The sequence below is a fragment of the Mus caroli genome, chromosome 12, assembly GCF_900094665.2.
Source record: "Mus caroli chromosome 12, CAROLI_EIJ_v1.1, whole genome shotgun sequence".
NCBI classification, from domain to species: domain Eukaryota; kingdom Metazoa; phylum Chordata; class Mammalia; order Rodentia; family Muridae; genus Mus; species Mus caroli.
The window spans coordinates 64700048-64718296 of record NC_034581.1 but is presented as its reverse complement, the minus strand read 5'-3'; the positions used below and the strand labels follow the sequence as shown (position 1 = coordinate 64718296).

The 18249-nt window shown below is 45.1% G+C and overlaps 1 protein-coding gene across 6 annotated transcripts in view; it reads left to right on the top strand.

The window, feature by feature from the left end:
* The window catches only part of Nin (ninein), a 100899-nt gene that overhangs the window by 59119 nt on the left and 23531 nt on the right, over positions 1-18249 (top strand). For 5 of the 6 annotated variants that reach the window (XM_029484595.1, XM_029484596.1, XM_021178849.2 and 2 more), the window contains 10 exons: positions 1285-1395; positions 1783-1872; positions 3407-3545; positions 5305-5426; positions 7012-7502; positions 8388-10508; positions 11769-11894; positions 11989-12058; positions 13899-14111; positions 17368-17481. In XM_029484595.1, coding sequence (XP_029340455.1) covers positions 1285-1395; positions 1783-1872; positions 3407-3545; positions 5305-5426; positions 7012-7502; positions 8388-10508; positions 11769-11894; positions 11989-12058; positions 13899-14111; positions 17368-17481 — 3597 coding nt within the window. The remainder of the gene's footprint in view (positions 1-1284; positions 1396-1782; positions 1873-3406; positions 3546-5304; positions 5427-7011; positions 7503-8387; positions 10509-11768; positions 11895-11988; positions 12059-13898; positions 14112-17367; positions 17482-18249) is intronic. The other variant, XM_029484598.1, reaches the window with a different exon arrangement.

Sequence of the window (18249 nt, the reverse complement as noted above, 5' to 3'; positions counted from 1 at the left end):
CCTTCCTTCCTTCCTTCCTTCCTTCCTTCCTTCCTTCCTTCCTTCCTTCCTTCCTTCTTTCCTTCCTTTCTGTTAACATTAATTGGTTTGGTGGGGCACACGCTGGTGTGAGCATGTGAAGATCAGAGGACAACTTGGTCCTAGGGAGTCACATCAGGCAAAGAGTGGCTTTTCCCTGTGAGTCAGCTCATGCTCATTCTAGAAATGGTACTTTGTACTTTATTACCAGATTCTTTTTCTTTTTCCTTCTCTTTTTCCTCTTTCTCTTTCTCTTTCTTCTCTCTCTCTCTCTTTCCTTCTTTCTTTCTTTCTTTTTTTTTTTTTTTTTTTTTTTTCTTGAGACAGGGTTTCTCTGTGTAGCCCTGGCTGTCCTGGAACTCACTCTGTAGACCAGGCTGGCCTCGAACTCAGAAATTTACCTGCCTCTGCCTCCCGAGTGCTGGGATTAAAGGCGTGCGCCACCACTGCCTGGCTATTACCAGATTTCTTACACTGAGCAATACATGAAGAATATGCCGTTTAAAATACTCCACTATTATGCTGTGTAGAAATAAAATAAAGCCATATAGGTACTTTCCTTTTAAAAAATAGTTTATTGCTATCAAAGTAAAATTTCGGTATTAAAAAGTAATATCCAATTAAAAGGTAAGATTAATTTTGAATGAATTAACTCAGTGTCTACAAGGCACTGTTACCACTAAATGGAACCAGTAAGCACAAATAATTCTGTGCTCTCTCCTATATTTGTAACTTACTGTGTGAGATCCAGCGTGTATTTTCCTCTGACAGTGGGTCTCAGTTGGTTCCAGATGTATTTCAAGTGCTCAGTATCTGCACAGGCCTTTTAGTAGCTAAGATGTGGAACATCACAATTTTATAAGGTTGTAATTTTTTTAAAAATTTACCTTTATGTGCATTGGTGTTTTGCCTGCACATATGTCTGTATGTAGGTGCCAGAAGCCCTGGAACTGGAGTTACAGGCAGGTGTAGTCTGCCATGTGGGTGCTGGGAATTGAACCCAGGACCTTTGGGAGAACAGCCAGTGCTCTTAACCACTGAGCCACCTCTCCAGCCCCTATAGTTTCTTTTTAACGGCAGACTTTTGGAATCATGAGCTAGATATTAACCTTTTCATCATTGTTTGGTTTCGATTCTCTCTAGTTTTCACAGTAGATCCAGCTTTCTTCACCCCCAACCCTGTCTCAGACTTCATATGAAGTGATATCAAGGACAGTCCCCTGATTTCTGACTTTGTGCCATGTTTATTTCCCCAACTTTCTCAAGGAAAACAATCGCCTGGAGAATGAGCTTCTGGAAAACACGGAGAAGTTGGCGGAGTACGAGAGCCTGACGCAGAAGCTCCAGCGCAGTTTGGAAAATGTGTTAGCAGAAAAGGTAAGTCTACCTGCTTCCGATTTCCTGGTGAGCTGCCCAAGATGCCACTCGCCCAAAAGAGCAGAAGCAATGCCAAGAACATTTTTATTAGGGAACTGTTTGGATGCCGGGAGGAACTTCTCATGGTGTGACTGAGGATGGTGGCTGAGAGGGAAGGGTTGCTTGGCGCTGAGATGGGCTCCCTCCCCTAGCTGAACACATCGTCCTTGAGTGGTTTCCTCCTTTTCTGATTGGTGGTGTCTCTGCTTCAGTGCCTCATTCCTGTCATATTTGGGAGCTTGGATGACCCCCAGAAGCTGGGATCTTTGGAATGTGATAGGTCAAAGAAGGGCCCTTGGGAATAATGACATCTTTGTTTTTTGTTCTTTTTTTCCCCGTCCTTTCTAGTTTGGTGACCTCGATCCCAGCAGTGCTGAGTTCTTTCTTCAAGAGGAGAGGCTGGCGCAGATGAGAAATGAATATGAGCAACAGTGCAGGGTGCGTGCCCGGCTCATGAGAACTAAGCAACACTAGAGGGCCTGGGTTCAACTCCCAGCCTCAGCAATGTCTGGGTTTATCAGGCCACTGAAATCTATGGAAGGAAACTTCCTTTAAGCACAGTGCTTAAAGGCACCCAGTGGGCAGCTGCAGAGCTTCTGAGAGAACCTGGGTAAAGTGCTTAGACCAAAGCCAGGGACATATGGAGCACATGCATAAACTAGCTGTTAATATGACTCAGTGTCCTGGGCTGTAAGCAATCAAGCCAATTCCATTCTGGTCTACCTTATCTTACTACTACATAGAGGACTCTCTAATTTTTTGCTGAGTGAATAATTAATGTGGCTGTATTGATGTTCTTACCCCAAAATTAGCTTCCCTAGCTGATTGCTGAGCCCTGACCATAACTCAATTCGAGTGATGTCATCACCCCAAGAAAACCCTGCTCTACTTCAGCCAGCGTCTCCTATTGTGCCCGTCCCCATCACGGCATCATCCCCCCCACCCCGCCCAGTTCATCCTGTCCATCCTTTCCCCATCCCCACCCCCATTCCCATGTCTCCCCCTCCTCCAACCCCCATCCCCACTCTCTCTTTACCCCTAACGCAGCCACAGGCAACCACTGGTCTATTTTCTCTCAGCTAACAACTGGTCTTTTGAGAAGGGCTCCTTTCACTTGGTGTACAGGTTCATTATGGTGTTGCATGTATCTGTTTTCTGTTCCTTCCCGTGGCTGAATAAAGTCCCATCGTATAGATATGTGGTATTTTGAAATCAGTTAATAGACATTTGCGTTTTTAGAGGCTATCATGAATAATGGTCCTAAGCAGATTTGTGTGGGGGCATATACTATATTTCTCTTGGGGTTTATACCAGGAGGCTTTCTGCTGAACCACAAGCTAAACCAATGTTTAACTTCTAGGGACTGGCAGAGCTCCTGCAAGCTTATTTTCTATGTTAATTTCCTACCACATGCATGTCCTCATCCACCACATCTTCATTTACAGCTGTTGTCATATCCTATCATAGGATTTTATCATTCCCCCTGTAGCTTCTAATTGGTTGTTTGTATATCTTCTTTGATGAACTTTCTGATATAGCCTTTGTCCATTTTTAAGTTGAATTCCTTGAATTTGACTTCTAATAATCTTTATAAACCAAACTTTCCTCCAATTACATGGTCTCTTTACTTTAAATTTTTAAGATTTTTTTATTATGTTTATGTCTTTGTCTGTGTTGTTTATGCACATAAGTGCAGTCCCACAGAGGCCACGGGAAGGACTGAGATCCCCTGGACTGGGAGTCCTGGGTGATTGTGATCCACCTGACATGGGTGCTGGGAACCAAACTCAGATCATGTGTGTGGTCGAGACGGGCTCTTAACCTCCGAGTTCTCTTTTCAGCTTCCATCCTTTTTTACTTTCTTGGTGCCTTTGGAAGCACAAAAGCCTGTTCTTAGCTTTTATCCGCTCTGTTTTTCTTGGTGCTTTCTTGGTGCTGCATGTAAAACTGGTGTTTTTTTTTTAAACTCCAGCTATTACAAGACCAAGTGGATGAGCTCCAGTCTGAACTAGAAGAATACCAGGCACAAGGCAGGGTGCTCAGACTCCCCTTGAAGAACTCGCTGTCAGAAGAACTCGACGGTCACAGTGGTGGTATTGAGCCCGACCAAGGTAAACACATTTGCACACAATCTTTTTGACGTCTGCGTTTGACCTAGTTTGTGCTACAGTGGCTGGGTGGAGCACTGCAGAACACTGGCATCCTGGAGTTCAGGGAGGGAGAGACTTTGGCAGTCTCATTTATTGAGCGACGTCACTTGTGGCTGGGTTTTTGTTTGTTTGTTTTTTTTTTTTTTTCATTTGTCCTTGAATTCTTTACAAAAAGTATTTGTGATTCTGATATTGCTGACTCTTCCCTCCCCCACCATGGCCGCTTGGTATGAAGATGGTTTGGTAGAGTCATAGCCAGTCACACACCACAGAGCCCGGAGCTGATTTTCATAGGCTGCCTGGGCTAAGTGCCTTATTTGCCTCTGTCAGAGCAGCAAGTTAGTTAAGAGCTCAAGCCTGTGGCTTTGAGGGAGATAAGGAGGAGTGAGGCTGTTGGGTGGGCCTGCCTGGGGGCCACCATGCAATCCAGCTCCTTGCCTGGGTCCCGCCTCTTTCCTCTGTACATTGGGTTTTAATTTGAGCAAGGTTCCTGGGTGCTCTGCTGTTCCTCGTGCCATCTCCCTTCCCTTTGGTCTTTAAGAAGGTAGCTTTTTCCTTCCCTCCCCTCTCTACTGTGGGATCAGCAGGAGGTGTTCCAGGAGGAGATGTCAGAAGTTCTGAGTCCTTCTCTCTGATCCTTGATTCACCTGGTGCAGCTCTTCCACCTGAAGACTGTTCCAAGAAACTTCTGCCATCTTGGAGGGGGTGGGGGGATGGGGGGGCCAAAATAAGTGAGGAGAAAGCCCAAGGCAGGCCTGTCCGTCCCGGGTGTTAGAACTCTGCTTATGAACAGTTCTCCATCTGCCTGTGTATCTCCAGACGAGGAAAGTATTCTTTTGAGTCTCACTGCCTTAAGAGCTTTCTGCCTAGCAGGGAATATACTTGACCTTGTGCTAGATCAGCCCTTCGACTTCTGCTCATGATTTCAGTTTTCCCTTGGTACTTATTGTGGGCAGTGGGAGAGGAGAACCCTATGACGACATTGAGACTCATCTCAGTTGCCTGCACCCATGCCCCTGACCCGTGTGCCTGGATGAAAATAACGTAGACACCTGGAAATTCACAACTAAAACAGTATTGAGGGATGGACTGGCATCTTGGCCCATGAAGTTAGCCCCATAATACAGAGCAGTAGGGGTGCTAGCCACTTACATCATCCCTCTGAACTTGTCACTGGGTACTTTCTGGATAGACAAGAAGTTAGACAAGAAGTTGGTTAATTTGACCAAACTCCCTCATGCTGTTTCCTCAGCACATAACCCCCCCTTTTTTTTAAAGATTTATTTATTATTATATCTAAGTACACTGTAGCTGTTCTTCAGATGCACCAGAAGAGGGTGGGGATGGGTGTCAGCCACCATGTGGTTGCTGGGATTTGAACTCAGCACCTCCAGAAGAGCAGTCGATGCTCTTAACCACTGAGCCATCTCTCCAGCTGAGAGCTCATGTTCGACATATTCCACACACACCCATTTATCATTCAAAATGGCGGATTCAACTGAGGCTTGGCATGCTGCCCACGTTTAGGAGGATCTCCTTACCTGCTTCCTCTGGTTGCCCTGATGCTTGAATGTGGTGGGTTCCATTGTTCCCAAGCGCCTCACAGCTGGGAAACCTGGCTGAAAAGGATTCCTCAGTGAAGCCATGCCCCCTTGCCAGATGCCAGAGTATGCCAGTGAGTGGGCCTGAGGCAGGCTCGGTGGGTTCTGTGTGCTTTCAGGGCCTGGATCTGAAGAGTGCAACCCCCTGAATATGAGCATTGAGGCAGAGCTGGTCATCGAGCAGATGAAGGAGCAGCACCACCGGGACCTGTGTCACCTGAGACTGGAGCTGGAAGACAAAGTGAGTCCTGCGTCCCAGTCTGACCCTGAGTCCTGTCAGCGCGTGCGTGGGGGGACCTGCTGCCTTCTCCTCTCAGACCAGCACTTCCTGTGCATTTCTTCTGGAGTTCAGAGGCTGCCAGGAACCCATTTCCTCAGGCTGAAGTTAAGGCCTGTTCTCCAGTCTCTCCAGAACGTGATGTGTGTTTAGTCCCTCATATTGTATATTACACTAACTATGGTGTTTTTAATTTGTTAAAAAATAACTCAATTGAAAAAAAAAAAAAACCCTTTCTTTGATGTAGTATCGCTTCCTAGATTAGATACAAGCTCTGATCCTTGGCCTCTCAGTCCTTCACTATGTAGTTTCCACTCACCTTCACCATGTTTTTGTTTTTCTTTTATGTATGGTTATATGTGTATGCATGTTCATGTGTATGCATGATTAGATTTGTATGTATGGTTATATTTTGTTTGCACGTTTATGTGTGTATTCATGGTTACATGTGTATACATGTTCATGTGTATGCCTAGTTAAGTGTGTATACATGGTCATGTGTATGTATGGATACTTGTTTATGCATGGTCATGTGTGTATACATATTTTGTGTATGCTTGGTCATATGTGTATGCATGGTCACGTGTGTACTGGTCATATGTGTATGTATGTATACTTGTGTGTGCATGGTTACATGTGTGTATACACGGCTCCCCCATTGGTCTAGCTAACTGGCTTGCCCAGGGATCCTCTGCCCCCCAGCACTGACATCACAGGTAAGAGCCACCATGACCAGTTTATGTGGATTTGAGGGAATCGAGCCCAGGTCCTCTTTACTCAGTGCCACTCCCCAGCCTCTGCTTCTCTTGTTCACTTGACTTTTCCTGGCTTATGACTAACTCCACTGAGCAGATCCCCACGTGTGCCCCTTTCACCTTCCCACTTCCCTACTACAGCCTGAGGATTGTAAAATATGTATTTTAAGTCTTCAGATGTTCCTTGAACTCTGTAAGGAAGGCATGCAGAATGCCATACGAAACACAAAGTTGGAGAAGAAATTGTTAGTTCAGTGATAGCCAGGAGCTCGATGGCCAGCCAGCCTAGCCTGTTTGGTTTGTTCTGAGCTAGCAGTGAAAGTGGTGGCGCATGCCTTTAATCCCAGCACTCGGGAGGCAGAGGCAGGTGGATTTCTGAGTTCGAGTCCAGCCTGGTCTACAAAGTAAGTTCCAGGACAGCTAGGGCTATACAGAGAAACCCTGTCTCGAAAAACCAAAAAAAAAAAAACCAAAAAAAAAAAAAAACAAAACAAAAAACCACGTGGTTGGTGCTTCAGGAATGGCACTGTGGTTGGTTGTCCTCTTGCCTACACACACACACACAAACACACACACCCCTACATGACATATATGAACACTCACATACCTAAGTCAATAAAAGTAGACCTGGCTTCACTTAGTATTTTACTTCAGGTAATTTTGAACTAAGTTTGCACTTTCAATGAGAACGAGAAAATGAGAGTGTCCTTTGGGACACAAGCACCCGTTGCACCTACACCCCTTCCCCATATCACAGAGCCCAGTCATCCCGTGGTTTCACTGTCCGGTTCTAGGTGCTCCACTACGAAAAACAGCTGGATGATACCAGGGTCGCCTCTGAACAGGAGCAGGCGGCCATGAAGCAGAAGTATGAGCAGGGAGTGCACACCTTGGAGAAGCGAGTCAGCGAGCTTCAGAGTGAGATTGCAGACCTGGAAGGGCAGGCGGCCGTGCTGAAGGAGGCTCACCACAAGGCCAACTGCAGGCATGAGGAGGAGAAGAGACAACTGCAAATGGCATTCGATGAGGAAAAGGCTCAGCTCCAGGAGGAGCTGCGGCAGGAGCATGAGAGGGAGCTCAAGGCCAGGCTGCAGCAGGCAGCGGAGAGCTTTCGCCAGGAGAGAGAGGGACTCACCCAGGCTGCCTGGACTGAGGAGAAGGTGAGAGGCTTGGAGCAATCTTACCAGGAGCAGCTGCTGAGCCTGGAGGAGAAGCATGCTCTAGAGAAAGAAGAGCTGAGGGAAGAGCTCTTGGAACATCACCGAAGGGAACTCCAGGAGGGAAGGTAAGAAAATGAGGGGACCGTGAACAACTGAACATTCTTTCTCTGGAGTTCCTGTCAGCCAGGGAGGACTGGAAAATGGGGATTGGGGGTGGGGGAGCAGAGCAGAGCAGCCCATAAATCTGAGTAGGTTCTTTCAAAGTTAATCCAACCAGTTTTGTCTTGTTCATCAGGAAGTCTCCTTTGGTCATTGGAACTGTTCTGGTGTGTGTGTATGTGGGAAAGGGAGGGAGGAGAGGCAGTCAGAGGAACTGTCCCTGTGTGACACTTACTGTCTTCCTGTGCTCAGATGAGGACCAGATCCTTCCTACTGCAATGCTGTCTGATGTTCTCTGAGGAAACCCATTCATACACTGGATTTGGAATACTCATATTTATTCCCCTTTACGAAATGGCATATTGTGTTTACTATCCTTGTGTGAAATCCCAGGTATAACTGAGAGATTTCGAGTTTCCCACCCTGTTTAATACAGAACTCTTTTGTTTAATTAAGCAAAAACACAAGAGAGTTATTAATGTGCCTGTTTTGTGCAGCTGAAATCCTATAGTGCCTCTTTCAAAATATTTCCCAGATGAGGAGTGAGGTCACTATGTCTTTGGTCATTTAATGTGAAATGGCAGCATAAGGCATCGTTAAACCACATAAGTACATTCAGGAAGCATATTAAAGGATTTGGTTTCGTAAGCTCCCCCTGCTTCAGAGAAAGATAAGTTTCCTGGATTTCTAGCCTCCAGAAGAGAGAGCCTCTCCCTGAACCCACAAATGGCCTAGGAACCGGAGCATTGTAGGAAGCGGTCCTGGCAGCCTCCTTTTTATATGGGAAAATGTTGGGTTTGCTTCCGGAGTTGGCAGCAGTCTCAGTAATGCTGTCTGTTGACCACATTTAGGGAAGAAATGGAAACAGAGTGTAATAGAAGAGTCTCTCAGATAGAAGCCCAGTGCCGGGCTGACTGTGAGAAAGTCACTGAGCACTGTGAACAAACTCTGCAAAGCCTCGAGGTTCGCCACCGCCAGGAGCTGAGGGACCTCTTGGACCAGCACCTGGAGGAGAGGTCTCAGTGGGAGTTTGAGAAGGATGAGCTTACACAAGAGTGCACAGATGCCCAGGAGCAGCTGAAGGAGGTGCTCCAGAGGGAGAGGGCGACCGCTGCGGCCATGAAGCAGGAACAGGAGATACTGGAGAGGACATACAAGGACCGTTTGAATATCCTGAGCATGGAAAGAGAGCAGCTACTGCAAGACCTGAAAGACCTACAGAACGCATCTGAGAGCCAGCACGGCCTCCCGTCTGACCAGATACTTGAGCTGAAGAGAAGTCAGGAGAGAGAACTGAGGGAGCAAGGGCAGGCGCTATGCCAGACGGGGGTCTCTGAGCAGCTGGCCAGCCAGCAGCTCAAAAGGCTCCGTGTAGAGCATGAGCAAGAGAGGAGAGAAATGATGGGCAAGCTTGCCGCCCTGGAGAGCGCCCACAGAGCAAGCCGTGAGAGAACAGATCAAGAGAAGGCAGAGATGAGCACAGAAATCCGCAGGCTTCAGAATACAGTCAAGGACATGCAGCAGGCAGCATCTCTTTTGATGCTTCAGGGTGGCTGCCAGGCAACAGCAGGGGAGGAGGCAGAAGGAGATGAAGCCATGTCCCTGCTTCAGCAAGGCGAGCAGCTGTTGGAAGAAAACGGAGATGTCCTCATCAGCCTGCAGAGAGCTCACGAGCGTGCAGTGAAGGAAAATGCAAAGATGGCTACTGAAATTTCCCGATTGCAGCAGAGGCTGAAGAAGTTAGAGCCGGGGTCGGTGATCTCATCTTGTTTGGAGGAGGGGACATCTGAGATTTCTGGAAGTTCCAGGGAACAAGTAGAACCCATAATGAAACAAGGTCCAGCTACCAAGCACTTCTTGAGCGACCTAGGAGACCACGAGGCCCGGGACCTGGGAAGTACCAGGACAAGCTCTGTTCAGAGGCAGGAGTGCAAAACCGAGGAGTCGGAAGCTTCCCTGGACTGCTTTTCTGAGCTTGAAAATAGTGAAGACACCAGGACCGAGTCCGGGGACCTCAAGAGTCAGATCAGCCAGCTTCGGGAGCAACTGACAGTCTTGCGGGCAGACTGTGATCGGGCTTCCGAGAGGAAACAGGACCTGCTTTTCGATATCTCTGTGCTGAAAAAGAAACTGAAGATGCTGGAGAGACTCCCGGAGGCGTCTTCCAGATATAAGGTATTATACGAGGATGCCGCTCGAGAAAACGCCTGCCTCCAGGAGGAGCTGAGACTTGTAGAGACGCGCTACGAGGAGTCTCTGGACAGCAACAAAGAGCTCACTGCGGAGGTCTACAGGTTGCAGGATGAGATGAAGAAAATGGAGGAGGTGATGGAGACGTTCCTCAGCCTGGAGAAGAGTTACGATGAGGTCAAAGTGGAAAATGAGGAACTCAGTGCTCTGGTGTTGAGACTTCAAGGGAAGATGGAGAAGGTGCTGGGAAGGGCCACCCTGCAGGGTGACAGCTACTCCCTCTGGGAAGCCCCTTCAGAAAACCTGGAGGTCGCCTCGGATGAAAAGATGCTTGAATTCCATCAGACTCCGAAAGAGTGTACACCCAAGGTCATGAGCATGCACCACATCATAGAAGAGTGTAGACAAGAAGCCCAGTGCTGTGACCAGGGAAGCACGCAGCTCCTAGCTAGAATAAAAGCACACAAAATCGCCTGGTTCCGCAGAGCAATTCAGACACATCCAGAAAAGCCTAGCGCGCAGAACCGAGTCATCCCGGAGGGAAGTGCTGCTCTCCTAGGCCTACAAGACAAACATCTTCAACAGGAGGCCACCATCGCAGAGTTAGAACTAGAGAAGCAAAAGCTACAGGAGCTGACTAGAAATCTGAGGGAGCGAGTCACTGCACTAGTTAGGCAAAAAGATGCCCCTTCTCAAGGGGAGAAGGAGGAGGAGCTGAAGGCAATGATGCAGGACCTGCAGATCACGTGCGGGGAGATGCAGCACAAGGTTGAACTCCTGAGGTAACGTATGTGACTTCTAGACCTCGTGGAAGCCCGCAGAGCGCCTCATCACATCTAACTGCTGCTGCTTGCCGTGCCTAGAGACACTAACCTGTTAGTCTCGAGAAGAGCAGTGTTCTAGCCACCTCCTGCTTCTGTGTGTATTAACAACTAGAGTAACCTTGTCTAGGAAGCATCCCCGTCCTCATAGCACATTAGTGTGGTCCATCTGGAGTGTGGGAGTGCGAAATGGCGAGTGTCTGCTGTGTAACCACTTGTCTCGTTCGTCCTTGGCCCTCTTCTGGCTCTGACGTCCTTGGGATGAATAGATACCCTGTTGCTCCATGTTAGCTACTGTCCTCATTTTAACGAAGCATGTTATATGGAATGAACGCCTCTCATGTAGTATTAACTCACTTGGAATACGCTCTTCCTATACTAACGTAGGAAACTTATTGAACGGGTCACACCTTTTCCTTCCATACTTGACAGATATGCCAGTGTCCTAGAAACAGTACATCTTTATTGTACTATTTTACCAAGGAGTTATCAGATTGGAATAAATATTCTTGAGCGATGAAAACAAAGTGAACTATTTTTGAAAAAAAAAAAAAAAAAAAACCTACACACCTGACTTTGTGAAACACGACTGCATTTCAGCATTTCTATCAAGTTGGGTTTTTCTTAAATTTGTAAAATATTACATTGTGCCTGAAGTATCTTAGTGGTATAAATCAAGAGAATTCGCTTGTGGATATTGAGTTTCCTGTTCTCCAGATTACTTTTCCTTCAGAGCCTCAGAGTAGAGTAAGGAGAACAAGCCAAGTATTTTGGTGCGCCTGTTTGCTGTAGTGCATTGTCCCGGGGGGGGGGGGGCGCTAAGCTAAATCTCCAACAGCTAAGTTAAGTAATGTGGCTGTTGTCTGTTCAGAGCAGGGAGGGCTTGAGACGGAGGTAATGAGGCCAGTTGTTCCAAGCAGCCTGCCTGCCATTGAGAAGTCAACACCCAGCATTGGCTTTGACTCTTGATCCCTGTCTCCACGCTCAGGGGTTTCTCACCACGCCTCCCTGATGTCTTTTAGCGAGATTCTTGTTTTCCAAAAGTAGTGACTCAATATGTTACAACTTGACTTCCAAGTACCAAGAGACTACTAATTTAAACTTCTACTTTAACTGGCATGAAATTCTTTCTATATTGGAAGTTACTAGAAAATATTTTCCAAAGATGCCAGATGACTGCCATGTTGTAACTTTTTTCTTTTTTAAATCTCTACACTTCAGATATGAATCTGAAAAGCTTCAAGAGGAAAATTCTATTTTGAGAAATGAAATTACTAGTTTAAATGAAGAAGATAGCATCTCTAACCTGAAATTGGAGGAATTAAACGGCTCTCAGGAAGAATTGTGGTAAGACATGGTTTAAATTTTACAAGGACTAGGAACTGTTTAACTTCAAGTTTAAAAGCTTCACTCCTGACTTGTGTCTTCTTTGCTCCTTTAGGCAGAAAATAGAAACCATAGAGCAGGAAAAAGCTTCAATTCAGACGATGGTTGAAAAATTAAAGAAACAGGTAAGAAACACTTCAAATTCCCCAGTGATTCTTGACTCTGAAATTTTCTTTTTCCTTTTTTTAATTTGAAATTTACAAATTGACTAATGAATAATTTACCAGAATAATATATTGTACATGGTGCTAAGATTGTAAATTCTGAGGATGACCATGGAAACCCACCTCATAGTGACTCTAAACTATGTTGTTCCTGCCCAGAGAACAATATACAGTCTATCTGTAGACCCTAAGTGTTTAATACAAGCTTTCTATCCAGTACATGTGGGAAGATAATACTTTGTGCCTTACCTGTGAGTATCAGTTCTAGCCCTTAGTGGTTTTGACAAATGTCAGCTCCTTCATTTTTCTGATTCAAAGCAGAACATTTCCTATAGAATTCACAGCTACAGAATGCCAGCAGATCTGCATAACATTTCTTAGACACGTAGCTCGTTCAGATGGCGTATACCATTCAATGCTCATTTTTGTATAAGTCTTACAACATATACTCAAGTATGGGAAGACTATTTAAGAACATACCTGAAATAGTCACAAGACGATGACATACTTGGGAAGGAAATAGTTTTCTATCTGAAATAGCCAAGGTAACATCCAAAATATATCTTGTGCTATTTCAAATAAGTGGTGGAACTCAGTTGGAAAATAGGCAACAGATAGGGAGGGTCAAACCACAGATAGACCCACCCGACAGAACATACCCAAAGGCTAGCTTTGCAGGATTAGGGAAACTTAAATTGATTAGGTTTTTTTTTTTCCCATCTACTAAACAAAAGTTAAACATTGATATACAACTAAATAAATATGTATAAATAAATAAGTTTACACTGTCGAGAGTATGCTGATAGCACCTAAAGGCAGACTTTTTGGGGCCTCCTGCCAAAGCATTAATGTATATAAACTTCTTTTCTAACTCAGAAAGCCCATACTAAACAAAGGAACAAACAGAAACAAATGAACCCAGAACCCAGAATTGCTACCAATTTGTTGCTTAATAGTGAAACGATAAGACAAATGTATATCTCCATCTATGCAGGAATGGAAAACGACAATATGGGGAATTTTTTTTTTTACATAAAATGTCCTGCATTCGTTAAAATATGTAACATATGGTGACATCTAGGCACACTAACTTGGAAAGATAACATCTATACGATATCAGAAATGGAAAAAGCAAGCTGTTAAAACACGCAATGATCCTTTCTATCCTTAACTTTTATTTTTTGGCTAAAAGAAAGATAGTGGTATAAATATGCATAGAAAATGATCTAGTGGTATGCAAATTCAACAATAAAGAACTAGGCACCCCGTGGTCTGAGATTAACCTGTGTCTAACTTTTTATATACTTCTGAATTAGTAGAATTTATAATAAGGAGCATATAGTATTTTTGTTATGTGTGGGTAAGAGAGAGAGTGCACAGGAAGATTAAATTTATTACACAAAGGGCATATAGTAGGCTCCTCCCCCACAGCAGTGGTTCTCAACCTGTGGGTTGTAACCCTTTGGGGTTGAATGGGTGTTTTACACGGGTCACCTAAGACCATCAGAAAACACAGATATTCACATTATGATTCATAATAGCAGCAAAATTACAGTTATGAAGTAACAGTGAAAATAATTTTATGGTTGGGGTCAGCACCATATGAGGAACCGTGTTAAAGGGTTGCAGCATTAGGAAGGCTGAGAATCACTGCTCTATAGGGAGAATGGTGAGGGTTAGACGCAAGGCTGCCCCGCGGCAGAGAGAGAGAAAAAAAAAAAAAAACCTCTAAATTGTTTTTGTTGTTGTTGGCAAAAGTAGGGCAGCAATATCCTTTAAAACTTATTTCAATTTTAATTAGGTTTCAGATTTAAAAATCAAAAACCAACAGTTGGATTCAGAAAATATAGAACTCAGCCAAAAGAACTCCCAAAACAAGGAAGAACTGAAAACCCTTAATCAACGTCTGGCAGAAATGCTGTGCCAGGAGGGGGAGCCAGGAACGTGCACCTCTGAGAAATGGGAACAAGAGAATGCAAGCCTCAAAGAAGAACTGGATCACTACAAAGTGCAGGTCAGGTCCCCAGCCATTGTAATCAAATGCTTGTCTGAGTGTTCTGTCTACATGTACACCTGTGTGCCAGAAGAGAGCGCCAGATCCCACTGCAGATGGTTGTGAGCTGCCATGAGGTTGCTGGGAATTGAACTCAGGCCCTCTAGAAGAGCTCTTAACCACTGGGCCGTCTCTCCAACCCCAGATTTTTCATTCTTAATCCAAAGAAATAAAAGCAATGTCTTATACATAAGACCTTAATGATTAAATCATTATTGTCCTGGCACGTTAATATATACTCCAGCTATATCTAATGTATGAGGGGGATAGAGCGTTCTCCCGTAACAGATAGTGAGCTCAGCGAGGCAGCTGTGAACCAATTCATCTTGGCTGTGGAAAAAGAAAGAGAATCACACTGGTGCCAGACATGCACAGATTTCCTGTTTGTTTGGTACTGCTGTTGATATTTCCTAAAAACACAGGTAACAAATATTTACCAGGAGTTCACATTGTACTGCTGGAGATGAGTTAAAGTCTCTAAGTGAATGAATGTAGGTTCTGGGCAGATACAGAACCAATTCTTAAGGACCTTGAGCATGTGAGGGTTTGGACATCTCATGGGGGAATTGAGGGGGTGGGGTGGGGCGCTCCTGGATCTAATCCCTCATAAATGTCAAAAGTGTGTGGAATCAGTGTTTTCGCAGCGCGCTGGGGTCGAGATGGAGGGAGTTTGTTTGTTTGTTTGTTTGTTTGTTGGTTTTGAAAGCGCCTGGACTAACTGCGAGTGGATAGTTAGGAATAGATTCGGATTTCATAAGGTGAGAGCAGGGCATTCTGTATACAAACCAAACAGTTCAGATACCAGATAAACACATGGGGTGAGGCTGTCGTCAAGCACAGAGAAAGGGATCTGTCTCTCTGAGTTAAGAAAAAGACCCTGAAGTAAAGGGACAGGGCTGGAGGCACGGCTGGAGTTAGAGCACGGATGCTCACGCACAGGTCCCTGGTGTATTTCCCAGAACCCACATGGCTCCCACAGCTCCACGCCCAGTGGATCTCATGACTCTTCTGTGAGGGCTCCGGTACGCATGTGGTCCACATATATGCACTCAGGCACGTGCATATGCACAAAAGGTCAATAAAAATGTGAAAAAAAAATTTTAAAGTACAAGAAAATGTAGGGACGTAGCAATGTGGAAAAAAAAAAAAACCAGGAACAAAGAAGTTTTTAAATTAAAAGATTAAAATGACCCTCAAAGCTCTGAACGGATGTTCCAAATCAATCATAATTAGAGAAATGTAAAATAAGCAGTACTGGCATGTGATTCCTCACTTGAAAGATTGGTGTCTGTTCAAAAATACCCAGCAGCCTGTTCTCCTGGCAAGGCTCTGTTGGCAGACATCGTCAAATGGCGTGGTGCTGTGCACTGCTACCATCCGTGCAGAGGTATTTTGGCTCTACCTGCCATCCTCCCTTTTACCCAACAGTCTCACAGCTAGGAACTTAGCTTTAATGTATCCTTCCAAGCGTGCGAAAAGCCATACACGTGTGGGAATTCACCCCAGCTTTGTTCATATTGGCAAAGCTGCTGGAACAATTGTGATGCGTGTAAGTGTGGTTCGATCTAAGACTTGTGGTGTGAGCCGTACAACGAGTCGTCTTATACAGCTGTTAAAATGGGAGGCACATAAGAAGAATGAGAATACCCAATGTGAAATTATTTCCAGGATCATTTGTCGATGGAGCCACAAAGTGTATCTGCAGTGCGCTGCCATACATAATGAGAGCCGTTAGAGAAGAAACACGTGTGTCTGTCCATTTATGTTAAGGAACTGTGAGAGTGATAAGCCAGACAGTACAGAGATGACTGCAGAGAAGTTAGGAGGGAGAGACACGGACAGTGAAATGAGAACATGTAGAAAGGCCAAGGAGAGGAGCGGGCTTTGTTGACTTTGTCTTTATAGAAAGCCCTGACTCTTCCGGGTTCTGGCAATTCAACCTGGAGCTTTTCGACTGTTCTAACACTGGCTGTTTTATAGACCTCAGATAATCAAAATCAATCGTGATGAGTACAGGAATAAAAAAGAGAGCACGAACGCTAACAAATGATACCAGCACTAGGTGCAGTATAACCACAGTGGGGACAACAAGAATGAGCAGTCCGCAGATGCTTTAGAAGTGTAGTCAGAAATCGTGATTTCTCGTAGGCATACAAGGTTGTTTTGTGTCTGCTAGAAATGGACCAGTAAGCACATAGAACACAGACCAAGGATGGGAGCTGTGTTTCTCGCTGTTGGAGAAGAAACTTGCAGTGTCGGAGTGTAGGGGGCTAAGGTGAGCCCTCGGATGTTGTCAGGATCAGAGGCATCGGTCTCAGAGAGCTGGAGAAAGAAACACAGATGTTTTTGAGTGGGGGAACCAGATCTTGATTTCCAAGTATTATCCCCCTGTAAAAGCACCTTGGAAAATCTGATTCCAAGGTTAAAACAGAGAAGAGATAAGTCAACCCTGAAGTGTCCCATGGTACCAAACAGAAAAAGGTACTAAAAATATAAATAAATAAAAAATAAAAAATAGACAAATCCAAAGATCCAGGCCCCCACCTAAAGGAGCTCCTACTAGCTCAGCCTTTTAAGCAGCTTGATCAGTGGAATATAGTATAAAATGAAATAGTTATAAGCGCCGGGCAGTGGTGGCACACACCTTTAATCCCAGCACTTGGGAGGCAGAGGCAGGCGGATTTCTGAGTTCAAGGACAGCCAAGGCTACATAGAGAAACCCTGTCTTGAAAACCCAAAAAGAAAAAAGTGTAATAGCTATGTGAGTACATGTTAGCATCAATTGGCTGAATAAACAGTTAAGGGAGAAGCCACTCCTCTTTCGTACAGAAATCTAACAAAAGCAGCAATGAGGAAAGAAACAGAAAGTCTTCCTCAGGAGAAGCCCAGGTGATAGTTATTGTAGCCAGAATACACTGGTGGGCGCAGGGATGAATACGCAGAAATTCAAAGAGGGAACTTGCACAACCTCCGGGTCCTCTCCCAGGAGAAGGTAACTTTACAGTCGAGAAACATCCCAAGACGTGGGTCAGACCCACACTGTGCACCTGGAGAGACTTTGAAGATAATCGGGTTGGTTCTTTGACTGTAAAGATAAATGGTCTCAAAGCAGTGCCGTCGAGCCGGTCTTGCGGCCCCTTGCGTTTGTCTCCTGTGGGCGTGGTGAAGCTTCCCCCGCCAGTGACTTTGTCTGTGATGTGTCGGGTATCTTCCTTAGACTTCCACTTTGGTGTCTTCTCTGGAGGCAGAACTTTCTGAAGTTAAACTGCAGACTCACGTCGTGGAGCAGGAAAACCTCCTTCTCAAAGATGAACTGGAGAGACTGAAGCAAGTAAGTCCGCTCCTGGGGTGGGGCGAGGCGCCGCACCACTCATGCGGTATCTCCAGCCACCTTTGGGCCGTGCTTGCTTGACCAGCTTATTGCTTCAGGTTGCTGACTTGAATTGCAAGTGCGTTACTAATTCCCTAGTGAAACGGCTTATGTGTGTGGTAGACTCTCAAATTCTGCTACTGTGAATCCTAACCATTTCAGCTTCAAATTTTTGTCGATTTCTCCAGGCCAGATGAAAAAGTAGCATTAGTTTGTCTGCTAAGAGGGTGACTTTCTGTCTCGTGATTTCCAGAACTGTTCTGATTTCTGGAGACCCAAGTGAAGTTGGTCCCACTTGTATCTTTTCTCCATGGCAGGTGGAAGGCACCTCCCAGGAGAGCTCTCCAGCTTCCTCTCTCACATTTACAAGTTTAATTTGTGGAGCTCCATATGGGTGTGAGGATGCCTGCCTGTGCTCCCAGCATTCAGGAAACCGAGGCAGGAGGATTGTGAGTTCAAGATCAGTACAGGCTACATAGTGAAACCTTGTCTCAAAAACAAAACAAAACAAAACAAAAAAACCTATTAGTTTTGGTTTTTTGAAGGCTATTTAAGAGTTTCAAATGAAGACTTCATTTTAAACATAAAAAGAGGGTATACCTCAAAGAACTATGGGTGGGATATTTAACAGTCTTCTTCATTTTTATTATGTGTAAGGTGGTTTCCATTGCACAGGTCTCATTGTATAATAGAATTTTGTTGTCCCATTCAGTTGCCTACCCTCAGATT